At 45.0% G+C, this 26408-nt stretch overlaps 1 protein-coding gene across 1 annotated transcript in view; it reads right to left on the bottom strand.

Annotated features, from left to right (window-relative positions):
* dnah1 (dynein, axonemal, heavy chain 1) overlaps nt 1-26408 on the bottom strand; it is a gene marked incomplete at its 3' end in the record, with an annotated part of 91088 nt that overhangs the window by 24441 nt on the left and 40239 nt on the right. The window contains exons 41-64 of the mRNA XM_079527405.1: nt 26104-26265; nt 25055-25162; nt 24764-24904; nt 24519-24679; nt 22899-23056; nt 21786-21959; nt 17932-18110; nt 16843-17079; nt 16088-16284; nt 15535-15670; nt 14417-14625; nt 13631-13802; nt 12974-13165; nt 12373-12483; nt 10888-11073; nt 10368-10559; nt 9163-9330; nt 8237-8428; nt 6333-6464; nt 5795-5920; nt 3980-4099; nt 3253-3402; nt 1536-1696; nt 530-755 (exon numbers count right to left, since the gene is read on the bottom strand). Coding sequence (XP_079383531.1) covers nt 530-755; nt 1536-1696; nt 3253-3402; nt 3980-4099; nt 5795-5920; nt 6333-6464; nt 8237-8428; nt 9163-9330; nt 10368-10559; nt 10888-11073; nt 12373-12483; nt 12974-13165; nt 13631-13802; nt 14417-14625; nt 15535-15670; nt 16088-16284; nt 16843-17079; nt 17932-18110; nt 21786-21959; nt 22899-23056; nt 24519-24679; nt 24764-24904; nt 25055-25162; nt 26104-26265 — 3990 coding nt within the window. The remainder of the gene's footprint in view (nt 1-529; nt 756-1535; nt 1697-3252; nt 3403-3979; nt 4100-5794; nt 5921-6332; nt 6465-8236; nt 8429-9162; nt 9331-10367; nt 10560-10887; nt 11074-12372; nt 12484-12973; nt 13166-13630; nt 13803-14416; nt 14626-15534; nt 15671-16087; nt 16285-16842; nt 17080-17931; nt 18111-21785; nt 21960-22898; nt 23057-24518; nt 24680-24763; nt 24905-25054; nt 25163-26103; nt 26266-26408) is intronic.

The following is a 26408-nucleotide window of genomic DNA, read 5'->3' as shown; positions in this document are numbered from 1 at the left end:
GACTCATTGGAGGCAATGTAGGGTTCAGTGTCTTGCCCAAGGACACTTCGACATGTGGACAGGAGGAGCCGGGATTCGAACCGCCGACCCAGGGATCATTGGACGACCTGCTCTACCTCCTGAGCCACATTTTGTGCTGTGCCAATAATATCTTTTATCCACACCAATCTGGGATTCTTTTGAAACACATACTAAGCTAAGGGGTCTGCTTTACACCGCTTTACATATAAACAAAGCGATGATAGGCTCTTGTCTATAGTAAAAACATTTATCCACTGGTATTGTTGTGAGCTTGTAGATCGGTCATTACGACGACATCAAGGCCCGCCAAAATGCATTTTAGTTGACTAAATCAACTGTATAGATTTAGTCAACTAAAATCTCATATTTAGTCGACTGAAACTATAGACTAACACTAAAACATTCCAGGTGACAAAAAAAACGTGACTAAAAGTCAATGAAAACTATTCAAGAGACCTAATGACTAAACAAAGAAATCACAGCCGCGGACGACGACGACGGGCCTGACCTTGATCTCTCCGGCCTTGACCTTGGAGGCGGCCAGCACGCGGATGAGCTCCAGGTCGTCCACGGGGTTCCCCTGGGAGGAGCCGAGGCGGAGCAGGATGCGCTCCTCCAGCTCCGCCAGCTGCTGCTTCATCAGAGCCACGCTGACCACCAGCTGGCCCTTGGCCTCCTCCAGGTCCGCACGCTCCTCTGCCACCACGCGGCCCAGGAGCTGCTCCTCCAGACCACTGGAAACACATACACACACACACACCATGAGCACACGCACGCACGCAGACACCACGAGCGCACACACGCGTGCATGCATGCACCATGCACACACCACGCGTGCACACACACACGCACACACACGCACGCACGCACACTTTTTATTTTCTTCACAGAATAAAAAGGTGTTATTATGGTCATGATTCACGAGGATCCTGGATGGCTTGATGTATAGGCTTAAAATGATTGCTAATATATATATATATTTTTAAATATTTTCGTAAATCTCTATGGGAATAATGAATGGACGGTTTTTCAGTGGCCACCACGGCCACTATAGCTACAGCAGCTGCTGTTAAAAACATTGGCCGTCGTCATGTCGTCACAGCAGAGCAGAATGTGACGTCACAGATATACCTGTGTGTCACCCATTAAGGCCAGGAACGCATCCGTGTCACCTCATAGCTTTTAACCACTTTAGCCATTGTTTTAAATTTTAGCTGTTGAAAAATAGCCAATCTACATCTTGTACTGTAGATGTGCCATTTTTGAAAAATCGTGAAAATGTGTACAAAATAAATCTTTGAATAAATATTCTTTCACAGTGCACGTTTTTTTTTAACTCAAATATTTTCTTCTGGGAGGTCCCTGGAACGACATATCCTTGTCCTTGACGTAAAAAGGTTTGAGCAATGAGCACTGCAGCACTGATACGTTATTTTTTTCAGAAAACTGTCAGGATTTAGAAGACATTTTGTAGAATCTGGTCTCAGGTCTTAATGGGATAAGGTGTGTTCTACCTGGGCGAGAGGGTGAAGTTGATGAGGGTGACCTTGGTGCAGATCTCTGGGGAGTAATGTGGGTTGGCCAGCTTGGTGGTGATGTACATCCTGAAGTCAGTGTGGTACGGGACGATGGTGTCGCCAAGCTTCAGCACCAAGCCACCTCGCTGCTTGAACGTCTGAGTAGCACACACACACACACACACACACACACACACACACACACACACACACACACACACACACACACACACACACACACACACACACACACACACACACACACACACACACACACACACACACACACACACACACACACACACACACACACACACTGCGTGAGTGAGTTAAATTAAATGTCTATGTGAGTTAGCCTGGGTTCCTGCCTGATTCGCTTGCATTTTGTGATTTGTTCTTGTCACTTCGCTACTCAAGTCTGGCCAGTCTCCTGTTTGCATTTCATAGTGTCACCTGTTGCGTATCCACGTTGTTGCTGATACGTCACCAGCCAGTGGAGCGGTGGACAGAGTGGTATCCATGCTTTTCTCACTGTTCAAAATAATAACGCCAGACTCGAGACTCGAGAGTAAAACCCATGGTTAAAAAGTAAACACTCATTTCATTATATATACTATGTCAGATTCAGTAGTACAAAAAAAATGGACTGCTGTGTGGGGTGAGTTTAGTGAATAATACATAAGTTGCAGGGCAACAGCATTGGTGCACTGTGTACATTGATACAATGTCAAACTAGTGTTTTATTACCCAACCTGCACCACAGACCAATCAGAAGGAGATATAGGACCCTGTGCAGTCTGAGTAGCGAAGTGACATAACAAATCACGGAACGGAACGAATCAGACTGGAACCCTGAGTGTATGTGAGTACCACAAGATACATCATAAATGGCAGGGAAAAAGTGAAAAAAAGACTCAACTATCGACTATCGCAGCAAGAGCGCCGACATTTAGAAGCACTGAAGGAGTGCTAAAACGGTGAAAGACACCGGTGAAGCTTCAAATCCCCGAAGGTTAAGACCTCCGAGAGGTCACAGACAAGGCCAGTAATGCTCCACTTCTGGTCCATAGCGTTAAGAGGTCTCCTTAACACTATGCGTCTGACTGTACGTGCAATTTCCTCATTCGAATGCATGGGAGCACAATGTCTACAGTCTACACTTTAGTTAAAATAAACAATTGTATCGCTACTCAAAGAAACAGAGACAGGGTTTAAGGTGATAAATGCCCCACTCTCCGCAGTGGGAAGACCTCCACCTTTTTCTGTATAACCTACTTTTCCGTTACATAGCGTTGATGAAAGCTCCCAGCGCTATGGACCAGAGCTAGTTATGATAGCTCCCAGCGCTATGGACCAGAGCTAGTTATGATAGCTCCCAGCGCTATGGACCAGAGCTATGGACCAGCGCTATGGACCAGCGCTATGGACCAGAGCTATGGACCAGAGCTATGGACCAGAGCTATGGACCAGAGCTATGGACCAGCGCTATGGACCAGCGCTATGGACCAGCGCTATGGACCAGCGCTATGGACCAGAGCTAGTTATGATAGCTCCCAGCGCTATGGACCAGAGCTATGGACCAGCGCTATGGACCAGAGCTATGGACCAGAGCTATGGACCAGAGCTATGGACCAGAGCTAGTTATTGCTGGAATGCTCGCGAAACCTTCGACACATACAGTACAATGTGTGGCCGAGTGTGTAGTACGAATCACCTGTCTTAGTAAGACGGGTTCCAGGGCAGGATCCAAGTCTTCTCCCACGTTCTCCAGGAGGCAGGGTTTGCCGAAACGAATGGCGTTCTCCAGGCTACGGAGGAAGTCACGGTCACTGAGCCTCATGGTGACCAGTCCATTGTCACGCTCCTTTGGGAGAAAACGGGACACAGGGGAGTCAGGGGAGCCTTCTCGCCAACGTCAACACGACTGACCCCCTTTGCCATCCATGTTCCTATCCCATGTAGTGCTGGTTTAATAGATCAGGTCATCAGCTGACAACAACAAAAGAAAATAAATAGAAATCATAGGTGCCGTGTACTATGCAAGTAGTACATGTGTATGTATGTATGTAACTATGTATGTAACTATGTATGTATGTATGTATGCATGTATGCATGCATGCATGCATGCATGTATGTATGTGTATGTATGTATGTATGCATGCATGCATGCATGTATGTATGTATGTATGTATGTATGTATGTATGTATGTATGTATATGTATGTATGTATGTATGTATGTATGTATGTATGTATGTATGCATGTATGTATGCATGTATGTATGTATGTATGTATGTATGTATGTATGTATGTATGTATGTCTGTCTGTCTGTCTGTCTGTCTGTATGTATGTATGTATGTATGTATGTATGCATTTATCTGTGTGTATACTGTACATACAGCATGAGTGTATTATGTGTGTGTCGGATCCTTAGTTTTCACCATGTTTTTGATCCACTTGTTGGCCTGTCCCTGTGGGTCGATGAACAGAGGCCAGCGCTGACAGTGCTGCGTTATCACACCATTCTCCACCGACAGGCTGTCTCTGGGCAAGCCTGTTATCTGCACACACAACACACACGACCAGATGGACGGCCGGCCGGCCGGATGGACGGACAGACAGATTTACAGATTATATATTTGATATATTACTTTGTATGTTTTTTTTACTTTCGTAAATTAATGCCCTACTTGATTATACTACAGCGTCACACAAAAGTACCAAAAGTAGAAGATCGGCAAGCTGCAAAAATGCGGCACGAAGCGACACGAAGCTCGTTGATCTGCTACTTTTTTCATTTGAATCCTGAAAAGTAACTGTTTATTTGTTTATTTGGATCCCCATTAGCTACTACCTTAGTAGCAGCTACTCTTCCTGGGGTCCACACATAAAATACATTACAATCAATACAGTCATAGTGGCAGCGGTGGCCGAACGGATAGCGGAGCGGTCTTGATACCGGAAGGTCGCCAGTTCGAATCAGCTGTCCGACACGTTAAAATTACCACCGCTGAAGTGCCCTTGAACAAGGCATTGAACCACTACGATGAAATGTGTTCTATGAGCAGGGCCTGGCTGGAAACAAGTTCTTGAGCTTAGCCCAGATACCCTGGGTAAATATAGTAATCATTTAATTTCATTTCATTTCATTTCATATGAAATACATTTTACAAGACTAAGAAAAACAGTTAAATAAAAATAAAATACAACTAAATATAAAACAAGTGATTAATAACATTGCATATATATTCAATTTCAGTTTGAGTAGCCTACCGTTACAGTATGAAAGATTTTAAACAGTGCTCAATGACCAAAAAGCAAGTGACATGAGATATTTCTTTAACTTATTTTTAAAATAGGTTTCCACCCGACAGAGACAAAAGACAGAGACAAAAGACATATACAGTATATTGAATCTAATCATATCCCATTAAAGGCTGTTAGTGACCAGCCAGGAGCGGATCCGGACTGGGACAGGCTACTGATCAGGATATAATTCATCGTTTTTTCCATTTTAAAATACAAGACATACAAGGAACATAGTACACAAAACAACAAAAACAACAAACATGACAAAACAAACTGAGGGGAGATCTTATAGGGCCGATTCATACTCCTATTTTACCGCTGTAGTGCCGAAATGATTTCGGCTTGTCAGAAATTTTCAGTAGCACCGAAGAGCCGACTTTAGGGTGGTACCCGCCCCCCGAAACTCAAATGACGTCACATTGTAGGCTCTACAGAGCCGAACCGACTTTTATTCGGCTCTAAAATAGGAGTATGAATCGGCCCTTAGACTTGTAGAAAAAAGAGAACAAAAATCTAAAATAAAAAACAAGACTTAGAAAAAAATTATTAAGAAAGAAACCTGTAGGCAAGAAATGACCATATAAAAGAAAGGAAAGAAGAGAGAAGGATATTAATCAATTGCAGTTAAAGAATTAATATATAAAAGAAAAGGGTCCCAGGTTCTATAGAGAAATGATTCAATGAGCCTCTAGTTGAGAATTTGGATATAAGGATATAATGAATCTAAACACATCCTATTAAAGGCTCTTATAGTGACCTGCCACCAGGAGCGGATCCGGACCGGGTCTTCCAGGGTACTGATCAGGATATAATTAATCTAAACGCATCGCATTAAAGGCTCTTATAGTGACCTGCCAGGAGCGGATCCGGACCGGGTCTTCCAGGGTACTGATCAGGATATAATTAATCTAAACGCATCCCATTAAAGGCTCTTATAGTGACCTGACCTGCCAGGAGCGGATCCGGACCGGGTCTCCCAGGGTACTGATCAGGTCAGGCTTGTCTGTGTGAGGAACACCGAGCCGTTTGAGTCCGCACAGCCATTCCTCCACCATGGACTCTCTGTACTCCCCCTGGTGGACACACAGACACAATGCATGACATCACATGAACACAACTAACCAAAGGAACGGGATGCCTAATTCTAAATGCCCGTTGGGCACTGGCTTACTTGGAACGATGCAAGTTGGAAATGCATGCCCCACCCAGTTATTATCGCTGCGTCCCGTTTATGCCCATATATGGAGTATATGCAGATGTCAGAACATCATTGTGACGTCAGAACAGGCCAGCTCCATATATGGAGATGTCCAGAGCCCAGGCTCCTTGCAACCGTTTGGACCCAAGGAGTTGCATGGTGACCCTTTGGTGTGGTTAGGGCTTTAAATGGTTAATCTTGCCACTTGGTTAGTCCATGGCAGTGAAAATCACAACAAAGTATAATAAAATGTTTAGTTTATCAAGAGAAAATGACCGCCCACTTACAATGAACGGTCCGAGGTAGGCGATGTATCCTGCAGACAGTAGCACGTCTCCTGCTACGTTATTGACCATGTAGTCCAGATGATGCATGCTCTCCTTCCAACGCACCTTCTCATCCGCCAGCCCACCTAGAAGCTACAGAGAGGCAACAAACACATCATCACACTGGATCACCTTCTCATCCGCCAGCCCACCTAGAAGCTACAGAGAGGCAACAAACACATCATCACACTGGATCACCTTCTCATCCGCCAGCCCACCTAGAAGCTACAGAGAGGCAACAAACACATCATCACACTGGATCAGCCACATGGGGAAATGGGCTAAAATGACCTGTGTGAGGTTCAATGTTTGAGACAATTACACGTTGTATGTTTGATTGCCTGGCATGTTCATGTTTAACTGGTTGCCATGTCACAATTCAAATCACACCTGTGTGAACTGAGCGGTGCAACTACACAGTTATTGTTATACTGTATAGTTATAGTTACGGTACTGTATAACTGCGTTACTGCATGGGGGTCCCTAGGGTCCCCGGGAATTCGCCCAGGGGGGCGGCCCGATTCCGGCAAGCCTTCCCGCGTCCGAAACGATCAAAAAATTACATAATTAAAGTGTGGGGCTCCCCGTAAGATCCAGACTCCCAGGAACACGGCCAGGGTGCCGGCACTGTTACGGCGAGCCTTCCCGCGTCCGAAACGGTCGAAAAATGACATAGTTATCGTGTTGCCACACACACACACACACACACACACACACACACACACACACACACACACACACACACACACACACACACACACACACACATTGGGCTTTTATAGCAAAAGGCCGATGCACACCTCAGAAGGCTAGTGACAAGGGTATCTTTGAAAAACTAAGAAAAGATCACGCACACCGTCAGACACTTGCCAAACTGTTGCTCTTTATTAGATCGACGTTTCGGTTGCTTTCATCAGGACAAGGTCTAAGCGACCGAAACGGCGCCTGGAACAACATATTTTCAGATGGGGGTCGGCGGCAATTTACATATAACTTTGGTGGTCCTTGACATGAAATAGTTTGAGAACCACTGATATAGAAACATAGGGTTTTTCAGATAACTGTCATGATTTAGAAGACACTTTGTATAATCTGGTCTCAGGTCTCACAGTATATGTTGCCAAACATCATCTTATGAATCAAGAAATAAAATAGAAGATAAATGCTATACTAGCTGGAGATTACACACAGACCGAATATGAATGTTTAGTATTAGTCGACTAAATATCATACGATTTTAGTCGACTAAATGTACAGTTGATTTAGTCAACTAAAATGTATTTTGGCGGGCCTTGATGCCGTCGTAATGACTGATTTTACACTTGCTGAAAATAGCGCCTTGTAGATCTGCCATTTTCAGCACGCAACCAAGTGTGAAATGACTCATACTGGATCTCTTGTCCACTAGTCCCTTCCTAACATTCTAGTTTAGTTTATTAGTCTACTAATATATTTAGTCTTATTCTTTGTCATATCCATAGTTGTCAAAGAAATCAACACTGGTCTGTCGTTGACATATATCTGACCTGGTCTGCTTGGACCAGGCGGCCCTCACACAGCTGGACCAGGCGGCCCTCACACAGCTGGACCAGGCGGCCCTCACACAGCTGGACCAGGCGGCCCTCACACAGCTGGACCAGGCGGCCCTCACACAGCTGAAATATATCTGACCTGGTCTGCTTGGACCAGGCGGCCCTCACACAGCTGGACCAGGCGGCCCTCACACAGCTGGACCAGGCGGCCCTCACACAGCTGAAATATATCTGACCTGGTCTGCTCGGACCAGGCGGCCCTCACACAGCTGGACCAGGCGGCCCTCACACAGCTGGACCAGGCGGCCCTCACACAGCTGAAATATATCTGACCTGGTCTGCTCGGACCAGGCGGCCCTCACACAGCTGACACTTGCCGTCCAGCTCGTCCCTCTTGGCCAGACAGTGGCGGTACTTGTCCTGCAGGGCGGCGACGCCCTCCTCCACCACGGCCAGCTTGGCTTTGGCATGCTCCACGATGCTCTGGCTCACCGCCAGCTCTTCCTGAGCCTCCCGGAGAGCTTGCTGTATGCACACGCACGCACACACACACACAGGCCCGGATTAATTAACAATGGAACATAGTAGACCTTTTTAAGCTCCAGGGCCCACAGCTTGCAGGGTACTGTGCGAGACTTTCAAATAGGTACAGGTGTTGCTTCCGTCAAAACCGTATTCATAGCTCACATATAGGTTCAAATAAAAGCTACAGGCTACGAGAGCTTTTATTGAGAAAAATCGGTTTGAGGGAAAAGGAAGTTGCCGCCTGTTGTTCCTGCCTGTCGACTACAAAACAATACTACAACATGACGTAACGATATCATCCGCTCCCGGCAGGATCATACGGAGGTGGAAAGCCTGGTGAGGTGAGGTTAGGTGTAGCTCCAGGGCTCTTGGAGGGGTTGATTCGGCACACGCACGCACGCACGCACGCACGCGCGCAAAAACTACTATAATAAAAGAAAAACTAAGATATCCAACGGCGCTCACAGACACACATTACACAGTGAACAAGGAAAGACTGCTTTCATCTTTTATGGCCCAGACATATGGAATAAACTCCATGACTCTGGATCTGTCTCTGTTGTGAACTTGTGATCGTGTTGTACTCACTACTCAGGTCATCCTTGCAAAAGAGAGCGATCTCTCAAATGGTCTTCCCTGATTAAATATAGGCTAGGTCAATAAAAGAAAAGAAAAAAAGAAATCACACACAAAAATGTCTTGCGTGTATAAACAAGCGAGCAACGAAGGTTTACCCTTTTGGGCGCCACTGCCTTGGCTATGAAGTGGTACGTATGCATGGCGCGCACCCACTGGCACATGGAGGTACAGGCCTTGGACACCTTGGCGATGGATGGCGGCTGGAACTCCTCGTTGTCTATGTAGGGTTGAATTGATCTGATCACAGCATCGGGAATATTATCCTGCAGGAAGGAAACAGAAAATGCTGATTTACGTACACTGTTGTTATTGATCATTTACAAACCCACTATATATAGAGCGTCGCAGTCCCGCCCCCGACGAGCGGCCCGGAAGACAATTACCAATTCATTTTTCCCATAGACGTTTCTGAAAGTATTTATTTAAAGACCTTTACGGCTCGGACAAACCCAACTCTGATCGTGACAACTCATGACAACAAGCACATTTTTTTGGGCCGATCAAATAATTAGAAAGAAGAAAAAAGTGCAGGGTACAACACTTTTTTGTTGTTCTTCTGTGGGTTTATTGTCAGAATCCGAGTTGGCTTTGTCCGAGGCTTAAAAGGTCTTTAAATAAATACTTTCTGAAATGTCTATGGGAAAAATGAATTGGAAATTGTCTTCCATCGTCATGAAAGGGTGCGGGACTGCGACACTCTATACAGCATTGTAGTTTACCAAATGTGCTGACGGTAAACTACAAAACCAGACACATCCGCGAGATCAACGTGTGTCGCTACTCTCCTACTCTACACTCTGTATGAAATCAAGCCCCCAGAAAGACTGGCCAAGGCGGCCAAGCTGGTTGAAGCCGCCAAGCCCGCTGGTCAAAGCTGGTACTGCAGGTGGGCCTTTCATTTAGCACAAGTAAATCCCGCACTGCTGGGGTTTAACATTGAACAAATGCACTTCCGCATTTGGGGAAGTGGAGCGTTCTTCCGGGTGCTTCAAAACGCCACTGAGCAACTTCCATTGAGATGAATAATAGCGGGGGTCGGGCTGTCGCTCCGGTCCATAACTCTATGTATGAAACTCCCAAATATTTCACATATATCAAATTTGATTTTACTGCAGTGTGGCAAAGTATACCCAAAAATAAGTGAACATATGGATATACAGTATGTGGTTTCAACCCGACAGCAACGATATGCTAGATACCGTTTTATTTTGTTCTTAGCAACATGTTGTAAAGGGGGTTGACTTTGATCTAGAAATCAGGAAAAGGTGGGCTACTGAAGCCAAGAGAACCAATGCCCTACCTTATCGAACTTGAACAGGCCCTCCAGGAACTTGGCAGGATCCTGCAGCAGGCCTTTGCCAGGCTCCCAGTAGTCATCCACCTTGGTGCCAGGCCTCTCTCCGGGCACCCTCTTGGGCTTGATGCCTTTCATGATGCACACGGCCTCAATGACCAGCCTCACCCCCTGGGGAGGGCGCTGCAGGGCTCGTATCTAAAGAAAACACAGACACACGCACACACACACAGCCCGTCTGTGACGACCACTTTGATGCCGATTGATCGCCAAGTCGTGTTCTTAACAACCACGTGAACACTGGCATCCTTATTCTGGGCGTGTCATAACAGGCAAACATTCCGCGGGGAAAAAAATGCCGATCTACAAGCTCAGTACGCTTCGCAACGTGACGGTTTGTGATCTCGTAGAGATTTGGAGTACATGGAACAACGCTACTCCCGCCCATCTGGGAGGGCGTATATAGGGGTTAGGTGGTTAACTTAAAGCATGATGGGGAAGGAGGAGGGTGGTCTAAACCTCTGACCTCTGTGATATCGTTCTTGTTGAGGGATTTGAGGCTGGCCAGAGCAGCGTCCAGCGCCGGCAGAGCCTCGTCCAGGTCCTTCTGGGCGTCCTCTGCGATGGCCGCAGCAACGTCAGCCTTCTCCGAGGCCTTGGCCTCCTCGGCCCGCACCGCCGTGCGAGTCTCCTCTGCCACCGCCGTGTCCTCCTGGAGAGAAACACACCCACGCGGCCAAGACACATGCAGTCTCACATCATCAAGGCTGTATGGGGGGCAGTTCTTTCTTTCTTTTTGACACCCAGCTTTTTAGTTACCGTCCACAAACTTCGTCCATTGACAATGAACGGAGAATTTTACGTCACAGTAGTATTACCCCCCCCCCCCCCCCCCCCCCCCCAAAAAAAGACAAAACTAAAAACCTGAGTACGTTTAAAATGAGTAGAAAGTTAAAGATGGAGTGCTGCGATTCTTTTTTTTTTTTACCCTAAAACATGATCATCGGGTATTATTAATAATCTTTTTCAAAAAAGAAGTGTACAGCATTTGTTAAAATGTCGTGTAATCTCCTTTGGAGGCCGGGAGGAACTCCGTATATGGACAAGACCAATTAACGTCCCACCTGACGTCATCCAATATAGGCAGGCTGTGAAGCCAGCCATCTGTACGATGTAACAATGACTCCATATTCGGGCATGGATGGCTTCAGTCCAGTCTAGCTGACATTTAAATACCCAATAAAATGTGCAGTACACGTGGGAGTGCAGGTGTCTCAGCTGGGAGTGCTAAGTGCCGCCACAGACTGAGAGATGTCTGTTTAATATAGGCCATGGCCGGCCCCGGTTGCTAACATAATATGTTATTGAGTGGTGTAAACCACTCCTACAACTGGCTTTGTTATTGAGTGGTGTAAACCACTCCTACAACTGGCTTTGTTAGTCTGTGCAGAAAAAATTAGCATGGTTGCTATGTTCACCCTGTTCACCCGGGTGTGATTTAATTACGTAAGACATGATTTCATTACGTCAGACAGGCTATATAAGACCTTACACCACTCAGTTCACACGGGTGTGATTTTATATATTATAGGCCACAAATGAAAAGCAGTCGCTTGGGCCATGGCTGCAAAAAAAAAGACCAGAATTCAAAATGCACTTGAAGTATAGTATGTAGTAGTATTGCACAAGTAAAAAAAAAACATATATATATATATAGTGCTGAAGTGTATATGTTTTGGAATAATAATCAAAATCTACAGTAACTAAAATTGTCAAATAATTGTAGTGGTGTAAAAGTACAATATTTGCCTCTGAAATGTCTATGGACTTTAATGTTTGTTTAGGGCAGTAAATGACAACGTAAGACATCATATGGCCAATATAAATAAATACATCTTGCCCCCCCCTCACTTCACACGAGTGTGATTTTTTCCTGCTCTGCTCTAGACAGACTCTAGATGTCATGTGGATGTTAACTAAGGTCATGTACTGCACACGTCCCATGTCTTACTTTGATCTTCTCCATGGTGAGCACGGTGTCTTTGGCTGCTTCCTCCAGCATGGGCCTCATGGTCTCCAGCTCCTCTTGCATCTTACTCACGTCCTCCGCTGTGCTAAGGAGCTACATATGCATGCAGGATCACAATAGAGCACTCATTAGACGCCACGTCGGTCACACAACGTCTACATGCATGCAGGATCACAATAGAGCACTCATTAGACACCACGTCGGTCACACAACGATGTCTACATGCATGCAGGATCACAATAGAGCACTCATTAGACACCACGTCGGTCACACAACGATGTCTACATGCATGCAGGATCACAATAGAGCACTCATTAGACACCACGTCGGTCACACAACGTCTACATGCATGCAGGATCACAATAGAGCACTCATTAGACACCACGTCGGTCACACAACGATGTCTACATGCATGCAGGATCACAATAGAGCACCGACAGACCGGCAGACCGGCAGACCGGCAGACCGACAGACCGACAGACCGACCGACCGACCGACCGACCGACAGACAGACAGACAGGAACACATAAAAGCCATCATGATTGATCATCTCAGGGTTTTTCCCTGCTATCCGGCGACTAACCTTGTCTAGGCCAGTCTTCATGCGCTGGCGGGCGCCGTGTAGCTCCTGCTTCTTCTGGCCGATGAGAGCAGAGAAGATGCTGAGCAGCTCCAGGTAGCTCTTGGGCGTGACGTAGTTGTGACGAGACAACTGGGCCAGATACTGCTCGCACTTCCTGGACACCATCTGGTGGATCTCCACACACATCAAGGTCTGGTGAGGTGAGGGGGAGAAGTTAGAACGTGTTCAGAAGAGAGGTCACACAAAATACATATTAACCCATTAGGGGTTCCCGTCCTGATGAATTGAGTGTGCAAAACCAAATACCATACATGATTACACACACACAAATGATTTATTGTTTTACAAATGTTCTGAATTTAAATATGCACATTAGGCATTATATCTAGGAAAATATGCAAACAATTGAAAATATGAAAAAGCTACTACTGTGGAAGGGATATCATATATTAAATTACTTATATTGGTCCTATAAACAAATATTAATATTAGGTATGGTTTTGCACACTCAATTCAATTAACGTTCCAATTTTGGAGCTCTGGCTCGTGGACTAAGAATTGGTTCTGAACTGAACCGGTTCCCAAACGGTGGAAAAGGGGCCTCTGTGCACGACGTCCCCGGTCAAGACACACATGCACATAAAGACACACACTCACCAGTCCCTCCATGGCGGCGCCGCTGGCTTCCAGCCCAGGCAGCTCGTTGAGGACGGAGGAGGCCACAGACTGCAGAGCCTCCTCAGGCCAGGCACTGAACCAGTCTATGGTACAGCACGTCACCAGGGAGGGGAACTGTCTGAGACGCGCACGGAACACCTCTCCCATGGGACTGGGAAAACAGGGACATGGGCGAGGAAGAGTGAGATCAAAGGAGAATTCCTCATCCCGAGGCGAGCTGCGGTGCGCTCGGGATGCCGTTATCTAATTATTCCACTCGTTGATGGATATATCCAACATCAGATTAAGGTTGACGATGGAGAGGGGCCACTATAGTTCCACACTCGCTCCAGAGGGCCATATTGCATATGGTATCGTATCAAAAAATAGCAGATCTAGACGCGTTTTGAGCTTGTAGATCTGCTATTGTTGTTATTGAAATCCAGATTATTATTTGTTTGCTATTTTTTAATTGGAATCCTGAAAAGTTTCATAATTCAAATGCATTTAGTTATAGGTTATGTTAACTTTATGAACTTAATTGGACATATAAAGACAAAATAAATCAGTACTATAGTCCTTCAGCTACTAATACAGACTGAAGTACTTAAAGCGGGTCATGTTTGCAAATAATATATCAATATTCGGATATTAACCAATCAATTCATCAATCAATCAATCAATCAATCAATATTAATCAATCAAGTGAAACTCCGAGGCCGCATGTGGCCCCGCGCCGGGCAGCCAGTTGCCCATGTACGTTCTAGGCCACGGGGAAGGCCTCACCTCATGCAGAGCACGGTGTGGATGTTCCTGCGGACCCTCCGGACGTACTGGGCCATGAGGTTGGCTGCGGTGGGCTGCAGGCCCAGCTCCTGCACCAGCGGCTTCATGGCGCTCAGGATGCGCTCCTGCTCATCACACGTATACAGGCCCGGAACGTCGCCCGAGTTCAGGATGCTGTTCACGTCCTCCAGGAAAGACTCGCTCTTGATCTGGAGCAACGATATGGACACACGAACACGACGCGTGACGATACGAACAAAACAGTGGCAACGGACAACGGTGTTGAGTTTGACAGCATATTTTGGTTTAGTCTTTGGAATAACATTTCTTTTAGTTTTACTATTCATCTGAAAGGTTTTAGTTTTAGTCTAGTTTCAGTCGACTAAATATCATAAGATTTTAGTTGACGAAAATGTATTTTGGCCTTGATGGCGTCGTAATGACTGATGTTACACATAGTCTATCTACAAGCTCACAATGCGTTGCACTGCGACGCGTTGTGAGCTTGTAGATCAGAGCGTGGAATAAAAAATGACTTGTCTCTCTATTTCTACTGGATCTCTTCTCCACTAGTCCCTCCCTATAACATTTCACTCTAGTTTTTATTTGTTGATGAAATTGTCAATATATTTAGTCTTAGCAATGTCCCGTCCAAATAAACAAATAAAGTAAAGTACAGTAGTTTTAAATTAACACCGTCTGGACAACAGGTCTCAGAGTATCTTTACGAGTGGAGAAAAGGAGGCACTGGAGCAACTCAGACAGTTTAAGCCCTTATTTTATTATCAGGTATTATCAAGTAAAAAAGCGACCACGTTTCGATGTTTCAGTTACATCTTCGTCAGGTCATGACCTGACGAAGATGTAACTGAAACATCGAAACGTAACCTGTCCTGTCTCTGAGATGCACCAGACTGGCCTGCCATAGGCTAGAGGCCTCTGAGATGCACCAGACTGGCCTGCCATAGGCTAGAGGCCTCTGAGATGCACCAGACTGGCCTGCCATAGGCTAGAGGCTGCCTCTGAGATGCACCAGACTGGCCTGCCATAGGCTAGAGGCGCGGTTGGAACTCCCTTCTATCTTTACGAGTGGATTGCAGTCTAACGGAGGACTTTACCTGTGTGTCTACAAAGAGGAAGGTGATCTGCTGGTTGTGCAGGCCAGCCTTCAGCATGATGCTCTTGATGTCCTCCCTCCACTCCGAGTGGCCGTAGCTTTTAGACAGCTCGATCTGGAAGCACTCGTAGTCTGACCTAATAATGTGGTACAGAGGCACTGTGAAGGTTGCATGGAAACAGCATTCATAAAGCAAACGTATAAAAGTGCTGCAATCCATAACTTTTCCATAACTCCCCGCGTGAGCACCAAAATGTATTTTTATCATTATGGATTACCTCATTAACCATGTTATTAACCATTATAACAACAACAACCAATATGGTTTAAGTGGTTAGAAATTTGTGCAACAATGTAGGTATGACTTATCTTACAATAAATGCAACGAATCTGTTTACGTACGTACGTAATCCACGTATCTCAAGAACAGTTCAACCGCCCGACTTCAAATTCCCCATACAACCGCCCGACTATACCTGTATGTGGCCCTTAAAACAGACGGTTACCGCGGTTATACTCTGATGGGTACAATGATATCTAAAAAAATCTCTCACATGTACGAGGCCAGCTTGGTGAGGGACTGGCGCCCGCTGCCGCCCACTCCCAGCAGCAGGGCGTTGCCCAGCGGCTGGCGCAGGATGCGGCTGATGCGGCACACGTGCTGGATGGCGTCCGTGAAGAGCACCAGCTTCATCTTGGCGTCGCTGACCTGGTTGTAGTCCTCCATGTATTCCTCCATCACTCTGACCAGCTACGCAGAGTACATATAACAGTGAGGCGTCACGGACAGCACGTTTTGTAAACACAAAAAAAGATGCATTGTTGAATTACTCGAATCAGCTAGCTCCATCTAATATGGTAAAGTTAGCGAAATGTGTGGCAAATCTGCAAAAAAAAGAAAGAAAAATGCTTACCACTAGCTTTCTTCACAAAATGTGTTTCATTTAATGTGTAAAAAAAGGGTGTCTACTATCACCTATCAATTTGATCCAACCCAACTGCCTTGGGAAACCTTGTGACAGCTGCTGAAAGTTGGGGTACCATTAACACATTAACCTATATAAGGCAAAACATTTCCAAATGTCATTATGCTTTATGTAGCATGTGACGTGTCAAACTAGGGGGTTTTCATGATTCTGAATCCATTCACACTCCTTGGGCTGACTATATATATATAGTCAGCTATATATATATATAGTCAATATATATACTTTCTATATATATTGCAGTATTGATACTTTTCCTAAAGTAAAAACAAAAAGTACTTTTTCCACCACTGTCAGATGGCGAGTGAAACCCGCGGCGTCACCTTTTCTCTGTCGTCTATTGACTTGTAGACCTTGTTGTCGGCTCCAGGGATCATGAAGTCTCCGTAGAGAACGGGCTGTCGGGGCACGGCCTCTTCGAAGCTGCAGCCAAACTGGGCCTGCTGGATGTGGGCCTGCAGGAGCGCGTGGAACCAGGCCCGGTCCTCAGCGCTCACCAGGCGGTCCTGGAACACCCTGCAGCTCTCATGGTACCACAGCCGCAGCAGCTGGAGCCGGTCCTGAAAATGATCACGGAAAGGATGAGCATGCTTAACAGTTTTTGTGTCCACACTCCACACGTCCTCTTAATAAATAAAAAGAATCACACCCGTGTGAACTGAGTGGTGCAAAGTCTTATATAGCCTGATCAGCTGTGGTCTGACGTAATGTCAGTGACCATGGTAACCATGCTCACCTGTGCACGGACACGTACGCAGGTATACAAACATACAGACAATGCTCACCTGTGCACGGACACGTACGCAGGTACACAAACATACAGACAAAGCTGGTTGTTGGAGTGGTTTGCACCACTCAAAAACGCGGGGTGCTAAGGACGCGTATAGGCATCTTTAGGTCCTTTTTAATAATGATATAAAACGGGATCACTGTAATAATTTTTTTTGACAGCTCCTGTTGCTGGGCAACACCTTGCACACAGCTCCTGGACATGTTTTGCGCATCATGCGCACAGCCGTTCACTTCCTTGTTTACGGGCCGACAAATGTTGCTCATATCACTGAATCTACGGCACTCTCCATGGTTTTGATCAGAACGGCAATGTTCTGTCCTCGTTTCTGACTTAACCAAGCATCTCGTTTGGAATATATATTAACGCTTCTAAAGAGAGATCAGACGAGGTAGTGCGAGGTAGTAATGGAACATCATCCTCCCGGTTTTGGGGGGAAATGGAAGGCGGGGCTTTTCAGAATAAAATCTGCCTCATCTGCTTGGCACTCTAGCGCCTTTACTCTGACAAACTCTGGCAGCAAGTGTTATACTATTTTTACAGACAGAGACAGATTTTTGTGATCTTTGCAAAACTGCAACATTTTCAAATCTGCATGACGAATGAAAGTAGTTACAGCTACCTCTACGGTGCCTGCGTCGGCCATGAGAACGCCCTGGAACACCTTGGAGACGTCTCTGAGGTTGAAGGTGTAATGGGACTTGGCCGGTGTCGGGAGGAGCTGGGAGGTGATGGTGGAGTAGACGCTGATGGTGGCGTCGACCAGAGGCCCGTTCAGTGGCTGGATGGCTGGTACAGCCTCTGGTAAAACACAGACACACACACACACGCACACACACGCACACACACACACACACACACACACACACGTCACACACACAATATTCAGTAGGGGTGGGACGATTCACTTACCTCCCGATTTGATACGATATCGATACCTAGGGTGCCGATTCTTATATATATTTCGATTCGATATTCTGATTTATTGCGATTTTTCTTCCAAGTTACTTTGCTTTTATTACACTAGAACATTTTAAAGCAATTCTAAACAATATAGACCATGAAAAGTTCAATTCAATGTTTGGCTAATATTCAGTGGCTGGATGGCTGGCACTAGTGTGGCATGGCCAGACTAATATCACTGTCTGCGTACAGTAGATATTAGTAGATTTTATTTCCAAGGGGCGGTTACAAACAGATTCCAACGTCATAGCAACAAAGTCTTAACCAGGCCCAATCTGCCCGCGCGCACGCGCACACGCACACGCACACGCACACGCACACGCACACGCACACGCACACACACACACACACACACACACACACACACACACACACACACACACACACACACACACACACACAGGCAGCCTGGCACACTTGGCACAGCCTCTGATGACACACAGATTAAAAGAGAATCAAATGCATTGTCACATGAAAACAGATGGTTCATCTCAAGGGCTTATTACTAATAAAGAAGTGTGTGTGTGTGTGGGGGGGGGGGGGGGGGGGGAGGCACGCTCCTTCATTTGTCGTTTGAATCATTATCACAAAACATTAATTACCCACTGCAGCCCTATTTAAACTTTGGAAAGATTTTTGATAAATGCCATAAATTACATTATGATACCTTGTGTATGTTACTTTTAGTACTGTAAGTATTATGCCAATACCTTTGTAGTTTTACTCAAGTACATTTTGATTACCAGACTGTTACTGGTGGTGACAGAGTGTTTCTACATTGCAGTATATTGATACTTTTACTTAAGTAAAGAAATGTAGTACATATTCCACCACTGCATAAAGACGGCGCCACGAGGCGAGTATCAGTATCAGCAGACAGATGCAGTGTTCATAAGGGTCCGTTCCCTATAGTATCGAGTATCAGTATCAGTATCAGCAGACAGATGCAGTGTTCATAAGGGTCCGTTCCCTATAGTATCGAGTATCAGTATCAGTATCAGCAGACAGATGCAGTGTTCATAAGGGTCCGTTCCCTATAGTATCGAGTATCAGTATCAGTATCAGCAGACAGATGCAGTGTTCATAAGGGTCCGTTCCCTATAGTATCGAGTATCGAGTATCAGTATCAGCAGACAGATGCAGTGTTCATAAGGGTCCGTTCCCTATAGTATCGAGTATCAGTATCAGTATCAGCAGACAGATGCAGTGTTCATAAGGGTCCGTTCCCTATAGTATCGAGTATCAGTATCAGTATCAGCAGACAGATGCAGTGTTCATAAGGGTCCGTTCCCTATAGTATCGAGTATCGAGTATCAGTATCAGCAGACAGATGCAGTGTTCATAAGGGTCCGTTCCCTATAGTATCGAGTATCAGTATCAGTATCAGCAGACAGATGCAGTGTTCATAAGGGTCCGTTCCCTATAGTATCAGTATCAGCAGACAGATGCAGTGTTCATAAGGGTCCGTTCCCTATAGTATCGAGTATCGAGTATCAGTATCAGCAGACAGATGCAGTGTTCATAAGGGTCCGTTCCCTATAGTATCGAGTATCAGTATCAGTATCAGCAGACAGATGCAGTGTTCATAAGGGTCCGTTCCCTATAGTATCGAGTATCGAGTATCAGTATCAGCAGACAGATGCAGTGTTCATAAGGGTCCGTTCCCTATAGTATCGAGTATCAGTATCAGTATCAGCAGACAGATGCAGTGTTCATAAGGGTCCGTTCCCTATAGTATCGAGTATCAGTATCAGTATCAGCAGACAGATGCAGTGTTCATAAGGGTCCGTTCCCTATAGTATCGAGTATCAGTATCAGTATCAGCAGACAGATGCAGTGTTCATAAGGGTCCGTTCCCTATAGTATCAGTATCAGTATCAGTATCAGCAGACAGATGCAGTGTTCATAAGGGTCCGTTCCCTATAGCACAGTGTAAAAACAAGTATGGGACATACTGTATACAGACACATAAGGTCTTCATGCAACAAGAGAAGGTAGATCCTGGGGCGCCCGCTGGCCTAGTGGTCCAGGCGCATGCCACATATATAGGCTTTGGCCTGACAGCACGTCGCGTGTTCGAGTCCCGTTCATGACGACCTTTGCTGCGTGTCTCTCCCCTTCTCTCCCTCCCTCTGTCCTGTCAGTCTTCACTTGTAACTATCAATAAAGGCAGAAAAGCCAAAAACAAATCTTGAAAGAAAAAAAAGAAGGTAGATCCACATATTGGAGGTCAGGTGGAGTTAATAAGAAAAGGTAGATCCACATATTGGAGGTCAGGTGGAGTTAATAAGAAAAGGTAGATCCACATATTGGAGGTCAGGTGGAGTTAATAAGAAAAGGTAGATCCACATATTGGAGGTCAGGTGGAGTTAATAAGAAAAGGTAGATCCACATATTGGAGGTCAGGTGGAGTTAATAAGAAAAGGTAGATCCACATATTGGAGGTCAGGTGGAGTTAATATGAAAAGGTAGATCCACATATTGGAGGTCAGGTGGAGTTAATAAGAAAAGGCAGATCCACATATTGGAGGTCAGGTGGAGTTAATATGAAAAGGTAGATCCACATATTGGAGGTCAGGTGGAGTTAATAAGAAAAGGTAGATCCACATATTGGAGGTCAGGTGGAGTTAATAAGAAAAGGTAGATCCACATATTGGAGGTCAGGTGGAGTTAATAAGAAAAGGTAAATCCACATATTGGAGGTCAGGTGGAGTTAATAAGAAAAGGTAGATCCACATATTGGAGGTCAGGTGGAGTTAATAAGAAAAGGTAGATCCACATATTGGAGGTCAGGTGGAGTTAATAAGAAAAGGTAGATCCACATATTGGAGGTCAGGTGGAGTTAATAAGAAAAGGTAGATCCACATATTGGAGGTCAGGTGGAGTTAATAAGAAAAGGTAGATCCACATATTGGAGGTCAGGTGGAGTTAATAAGAAAAGGTAGATCCACATATTGGAGGTCAGGTGGAGTTAATAAGAAAAGGTAGATCCACATATTGGAGGTCAGGTGGAGTTAATAAGAAAAGGTAGATCCACATATTGGAGGTCAGGTGGAGTTAATAAGAAAAGGTAGATCCACATATTGGAGGTCAGGTGGAGTTAATAAGAAAAGGTAAATCCACATAACCTGGCCAGGTGGAAATTAACCCATTAAGACCTGAGAACAGATTCTACAAATGTCTTCTAAATCCTGACAGCTTTTCTGAAAAACTTGTGTTTCCATGTCAGTGGTTCAGGTTCTCAAACTATTTCATGTCAAGGAGCCCAAATATTATATGAAATTGGCCGCCAACCACCATCTGAAAATATGTTGTTCCAGGGACCCACCCAGAAGATAAGAGTTAAAAATGTTCGCTGTGAAAAAAATATATTCAAAGATTTGCACACATTTTCACGATACATTTTCACGATTTTAAGTTTAAAAATAATGGTTAATGTGGTTAAAAGCTATGAGGTGACACAGATGCGTCCTCAGGTCTAAATGGGAAAACACACGAGCGACACGGACTCACCCATCCAGCTGCCCAGAATGGTGGAGAAGATCTTCCTCATGCTGTCGTGGTCCATCTCCGTGAAGGCCAGCAGGTTGAAGTGGCGTGTGAAGCGCTGAGTGAGGGGGTTCCGCCCCCCGCCGGGGGTCCCCATGGCACACGCAAAGTTGATGTCCACCACGTGTTTGAACGTCCCTGTATAGCATGGAGGCAGGACGAGAGAGAGACGGTCCATATAGGCTGTTTCACAAAGCCAGTATATCATACAAGGGCCAACTGGAGGCCCGGGGGGCCCACATGCAGTCCCCACCTTCACTTAATTATGTGGCCCTCAGGTTAATATCAGAATACTGATGTATTATTGATTTGCAAACATGACCCGCTTTAATTACGTCAGCCTAAATTAGTAGCTTAAAGGGGAATACCACTCATTTTCGACATTTTACTATGTCATTAATATACCTTAGAGGTGTTGAAATAATAAAAAAGTCCATCTGTTCTGTGTTTCCTAGAAAAATCATTAACAAAAAAAATCATTAACATGGTGAAACACATCTTGATGACATCATCAAGATGTGTTTCACCATGTTAATGGTTTTTTTCAGACCTCCAGTTCTAGGAATTTATTGTATTTCCACACAACAGCTCTAAGGTATATTAATGACATAGTAAAATGTTGAAAATTAGTGGAATGCCCCTTTAAGTTAACATAATTAAATGCATTTAAAAGGCATTGAAATTAAATGAAAATGTTACTTTTCAGGATTCCAATTAAAAAATAGCAAAAATAAATAAATCAGGATTTCAATTCAAATATAGCAAAAGTAGCAGATCTACAAGCTCAAAACGCGTCGCACTGCAACGCCTTTTGAGCTTGTAGATCTGCTATTTTCAGCATGCAACCAAGTGAAAAAAAGACAACTGGATTTCTTGTCCACTAGTCCCTTCCTAACATTTTAGCCTAGTTTTTATTTGTTGACGAAATTGTCAATATATTTAGTCTTAGTTTTAATCATCATAGCTTATGTAGTTTTCATTTAGTTTCCATTTAGTTTCCGTCAGTGAAAAATAGTTAGTCGACGAAACATATTTCGTCACAGTCTTAGTCGACGCAGTCAACGCGGCCTCTCTCACCGATGTGTTTCCTGTCGTACCATCCTCCGTGGTCCATCCACTGGCGCAGCAGCTCGATGGGAGGCTGCGCTCCGTAGGTCTCCAACATGGGCATGTTCACATCATCTATGAAGAAGATCAACTTCTTCCCCAGCGGAGGCCCAAACACACCCTTACGCCTGGAACAAACACAAGTGTGTGTGTGTGACGTGTGTCATTAGTCGAGATACATAGCGAAACTATTATAAAGCAGCTGCGTGTGTGTGTGTGTGTGTGTGTGTGTGTGTGTGTGTGTGTGTGTGTGTGTGTGTGTGTGTGTGTGTGTGTGTGTGTGTGGCCCCTTTTCCACCAAAATAATTTGGTTCTAGAACTGGTTCCGTGATTTATTTTTTTATGGTGGTTAATATCTTCCAACCAGAATAGTGACACGTCCACTTTGGGTCCCACTTCAGGGCAAGAAGTCTTTTTTTGGTTCCAGTTCGAACCAACTTTTTAGGGATCTAAACCAATTAATTTGTTTCAAAATTGGAAATTGGAAAAATATCAAAAACATTACCGGCCCAAGGGCCCTCGTGGGGTTTAATCCGTCCCTGTGTGTGTGTGTGTGTGTGTGTGTGTGTGTGTGTGTGTGTGTGTGTGTGTGTGTGTGTGTGTGTGTGTGTGTGTGTGTGTGTGCGTGCACGCACTCGCGCGCTCGTGCGTGCATATGTGTGCACGTGTGTCCAATGACTGACAACACTATCATCACCAAATCACAAGACCATGAAGTCCATGAAACTTCATATATTATTGTAGAGTTTTAACTCAATATCTGACATGCTGGCCCGGACCGCTAGGCGATACCTAGGCTCCAATGTGGCCTGACAACACGTCACGGGTTCGAGTTCCGATCCCGACGGCCTTTGCTGCGTGTACGTACTCCCCATCACTCTCTCCCCATCTCTCTCTCTACTTACTGTACTATCAATAAAGGCATAAAAAGCCCCACAAATGAACCGCTTGGCCGCCAGGATTAATTAAAGAATGATTACTATATGCCAGGATATCCCCCCGTTCAACCCTTATTTTGAAGATCCAAAACACAGTGACCGGAACTGGATGTTGACTGAATGGTGTGTGTGTGTTGTCGGATTAGGTGTTGATCTCTCACTATAGCTGATGAGAAGTACAGGCCGGTGCCATTACAGCGATCGCTATGCTCTGTGCAATAAGCGTTGTTTCTGACCAGAAATGCCGCAGGGAATTGAAGATAAAAGCGACTGAAAGCGTGTGTGCGCGAGCACGTGGGTGCACGCGCAAATCATAAATCAAGATGGCGCAGTCCAGTGTTATGGCTAACAAGAGATACCCATCTGAAGCTAATGTGAGTAGCCTTTCGACTAGATCGGATCAAAACATTTATACAACTGAATTAACGTACAGTAACTTAAGTTTATTGGCGCTTGCCGAGACTAATGATTAACGTATAGGTTACGTTTTTCGGCGTGGATTGTGTTAATTGCCATGTTGTTATTTGATGGTCAAACCACGCAGCTCAACTATGCACACCTCTAGGCTGGCCTACTGTTGACCGAGTCCAAATCATTTTGTTGTACACCAGATTCTGTTCATTCCCTTCATATCGTTCCTATATACTGCTACCTTTTGTTCAGCTTGCTGTCGATGTAATCCTGAGTCTGGTTGGCGGAGGTGTGCGCTGAGAACATGAGGAAGTGTGAGATGTATTCAGCAGGTGTGTTGTTCAGCAGATGGTCTGAGATGGTCAGGGTCTTCCCAGTGCCAGTAGGTCCAACACACAACACCTGACACACACAGAAGGGACATGTAAGGCAGTGGTTCCCAAAGTGGGGTCCGGGCGGGGACAATAATTGTTATTCAGTACTCACAGGTTTCTTATTGGACAACAGCATGTCCATGAGGAAGGACATTCTGACAGTGTCTGGGGTTGGCACGACGATGTCAGCGTAATCCATTTCTGGGGTGATTATCACACTTTTGGCGTACTTCATCCAACTGACCCACTGAACCTATAGAACACAGAGACAATCAAACTGTTACATCCATCCATCCATCCATCCATCCTTCTTCAACCACTTACACCGGTTGATTGTTACTTAAAACTCATTTGTTGCTTCATAATATCTGCGTGTAAATGTTCAGCATTATTATCTGCTTACTTTCCCCCCCTTGTCTTCCTCATCTTCATCCTCCGTCAGGTTACTGATCCCAGCATCATCAAGCCTGTAGTCATAAACCAGACCTTGCTCTGGAAAACACAGCTTGATCTGCAGGAAAGATATACATTTAGTATAAACACAATATACTTCTATTGCAAAGCTAGGCATAAAACGTATGCTCAGAGTTACACACAGCAATGAACAGTAACGCCTCATTTCCACTGAGCTCTGTGTGATGTTCTGATGTCTGTAATTATGTCTGTAATAGTAATTGCCCGACTTTATTCCAGATACTTTTATTCTGTATAAACTTTTTAAGCCCTTATATGACTATTACTGTGACACATCATCATCATACTGTACTTAGCTGAGCTGCTCGAGGGAAAGTGAAACCACACTTGCAATTTCCCAGAACTGCACCTTTCTAGTTCCGTTTGTTCCTGCGGAATTATACCTTTCAGTCCATTTGTATGTTGAAAAACATTACCCTTTCTATGGATATTGGAGAGACTGTATACATTGTGTGCCAGGAAAGAGTTGTCAATGTTTACTTTGTGCTTTGTGCTTTTCAGGATACTCAATTACACTTGAATTACTAACACTGTTTTGATTCATCTGTAGCCTAAATAACACTTGGAAATATTGCATCTATGAAACAAAATTACGTATAATTATCACACTAGGCCTGACCTCGATTAGTTGACAAACCGATCGAGGGAAAATACCTTAAAAACCGTCTCGTCCCAAACCGACCCTTTGGTGTGGTTTGGGCTTCAGTCGACTACCAATGTTTTAGTCTATGTTGTTTTTTTTGCATGACTTGACTTAGAGATTGGCCTAATTTATTATATTAATTAACACATCGTTAATATGTAACAAACTGTAATAACGATAGGCATTAATAAGCTACAGTACAAGCTTCAGCCTATACATTTTTGGCATTAAAAGATGGCACACTCAAGTAAAAAAAGATCGGATTAAACCATTCGTTCATTTTAAGCATGCAATCCTCAAAGCAGTGACCCTGAGATGGCGGTCTACTCTCTAACCTTCTCCGTTGTCATTTTGTCACGGAGCCAGGCGCTGAAGCGCTGGCGGCTGGCAGCGTCCCCCGTGGCTCCCACACTCCACACCAGGGAGAAGATGAACCAGGGTTCCAGCAGCTCCTCCAGGCGTTCCACCTTGTCTTGTGGGGGAGGTGGTCTGTCCACCTAAACACAACACAACACAACACGTTGTTTAATTAGAGCAATGGTGGTTCCCAAACCATTTCTGGTCGAAACCCAAAATAAGAGAGATTATGGACGTTTCCCCCCGGGGACCCAAACTGGTGGGAATAGCAGATCTACCAAGT

The sequence above is a fragment of the Electrona antarctica genome (assembly GCF_951216825.1).
Source record: "Electrona antarctica genome assembly, chromosome: 18".
NCBI classification, from domain to species: Eukaryota; Metazoa; Chordata; class Actinopteri; order Myctophiformes; family Myctophidae; genus Electrona; species Electrona antarctica.
The sequence above is the reverse complement of the archived record's forward strand: the minus strand, read 5'-3'. Positions and strand labels throughout refer to the sequence as shown.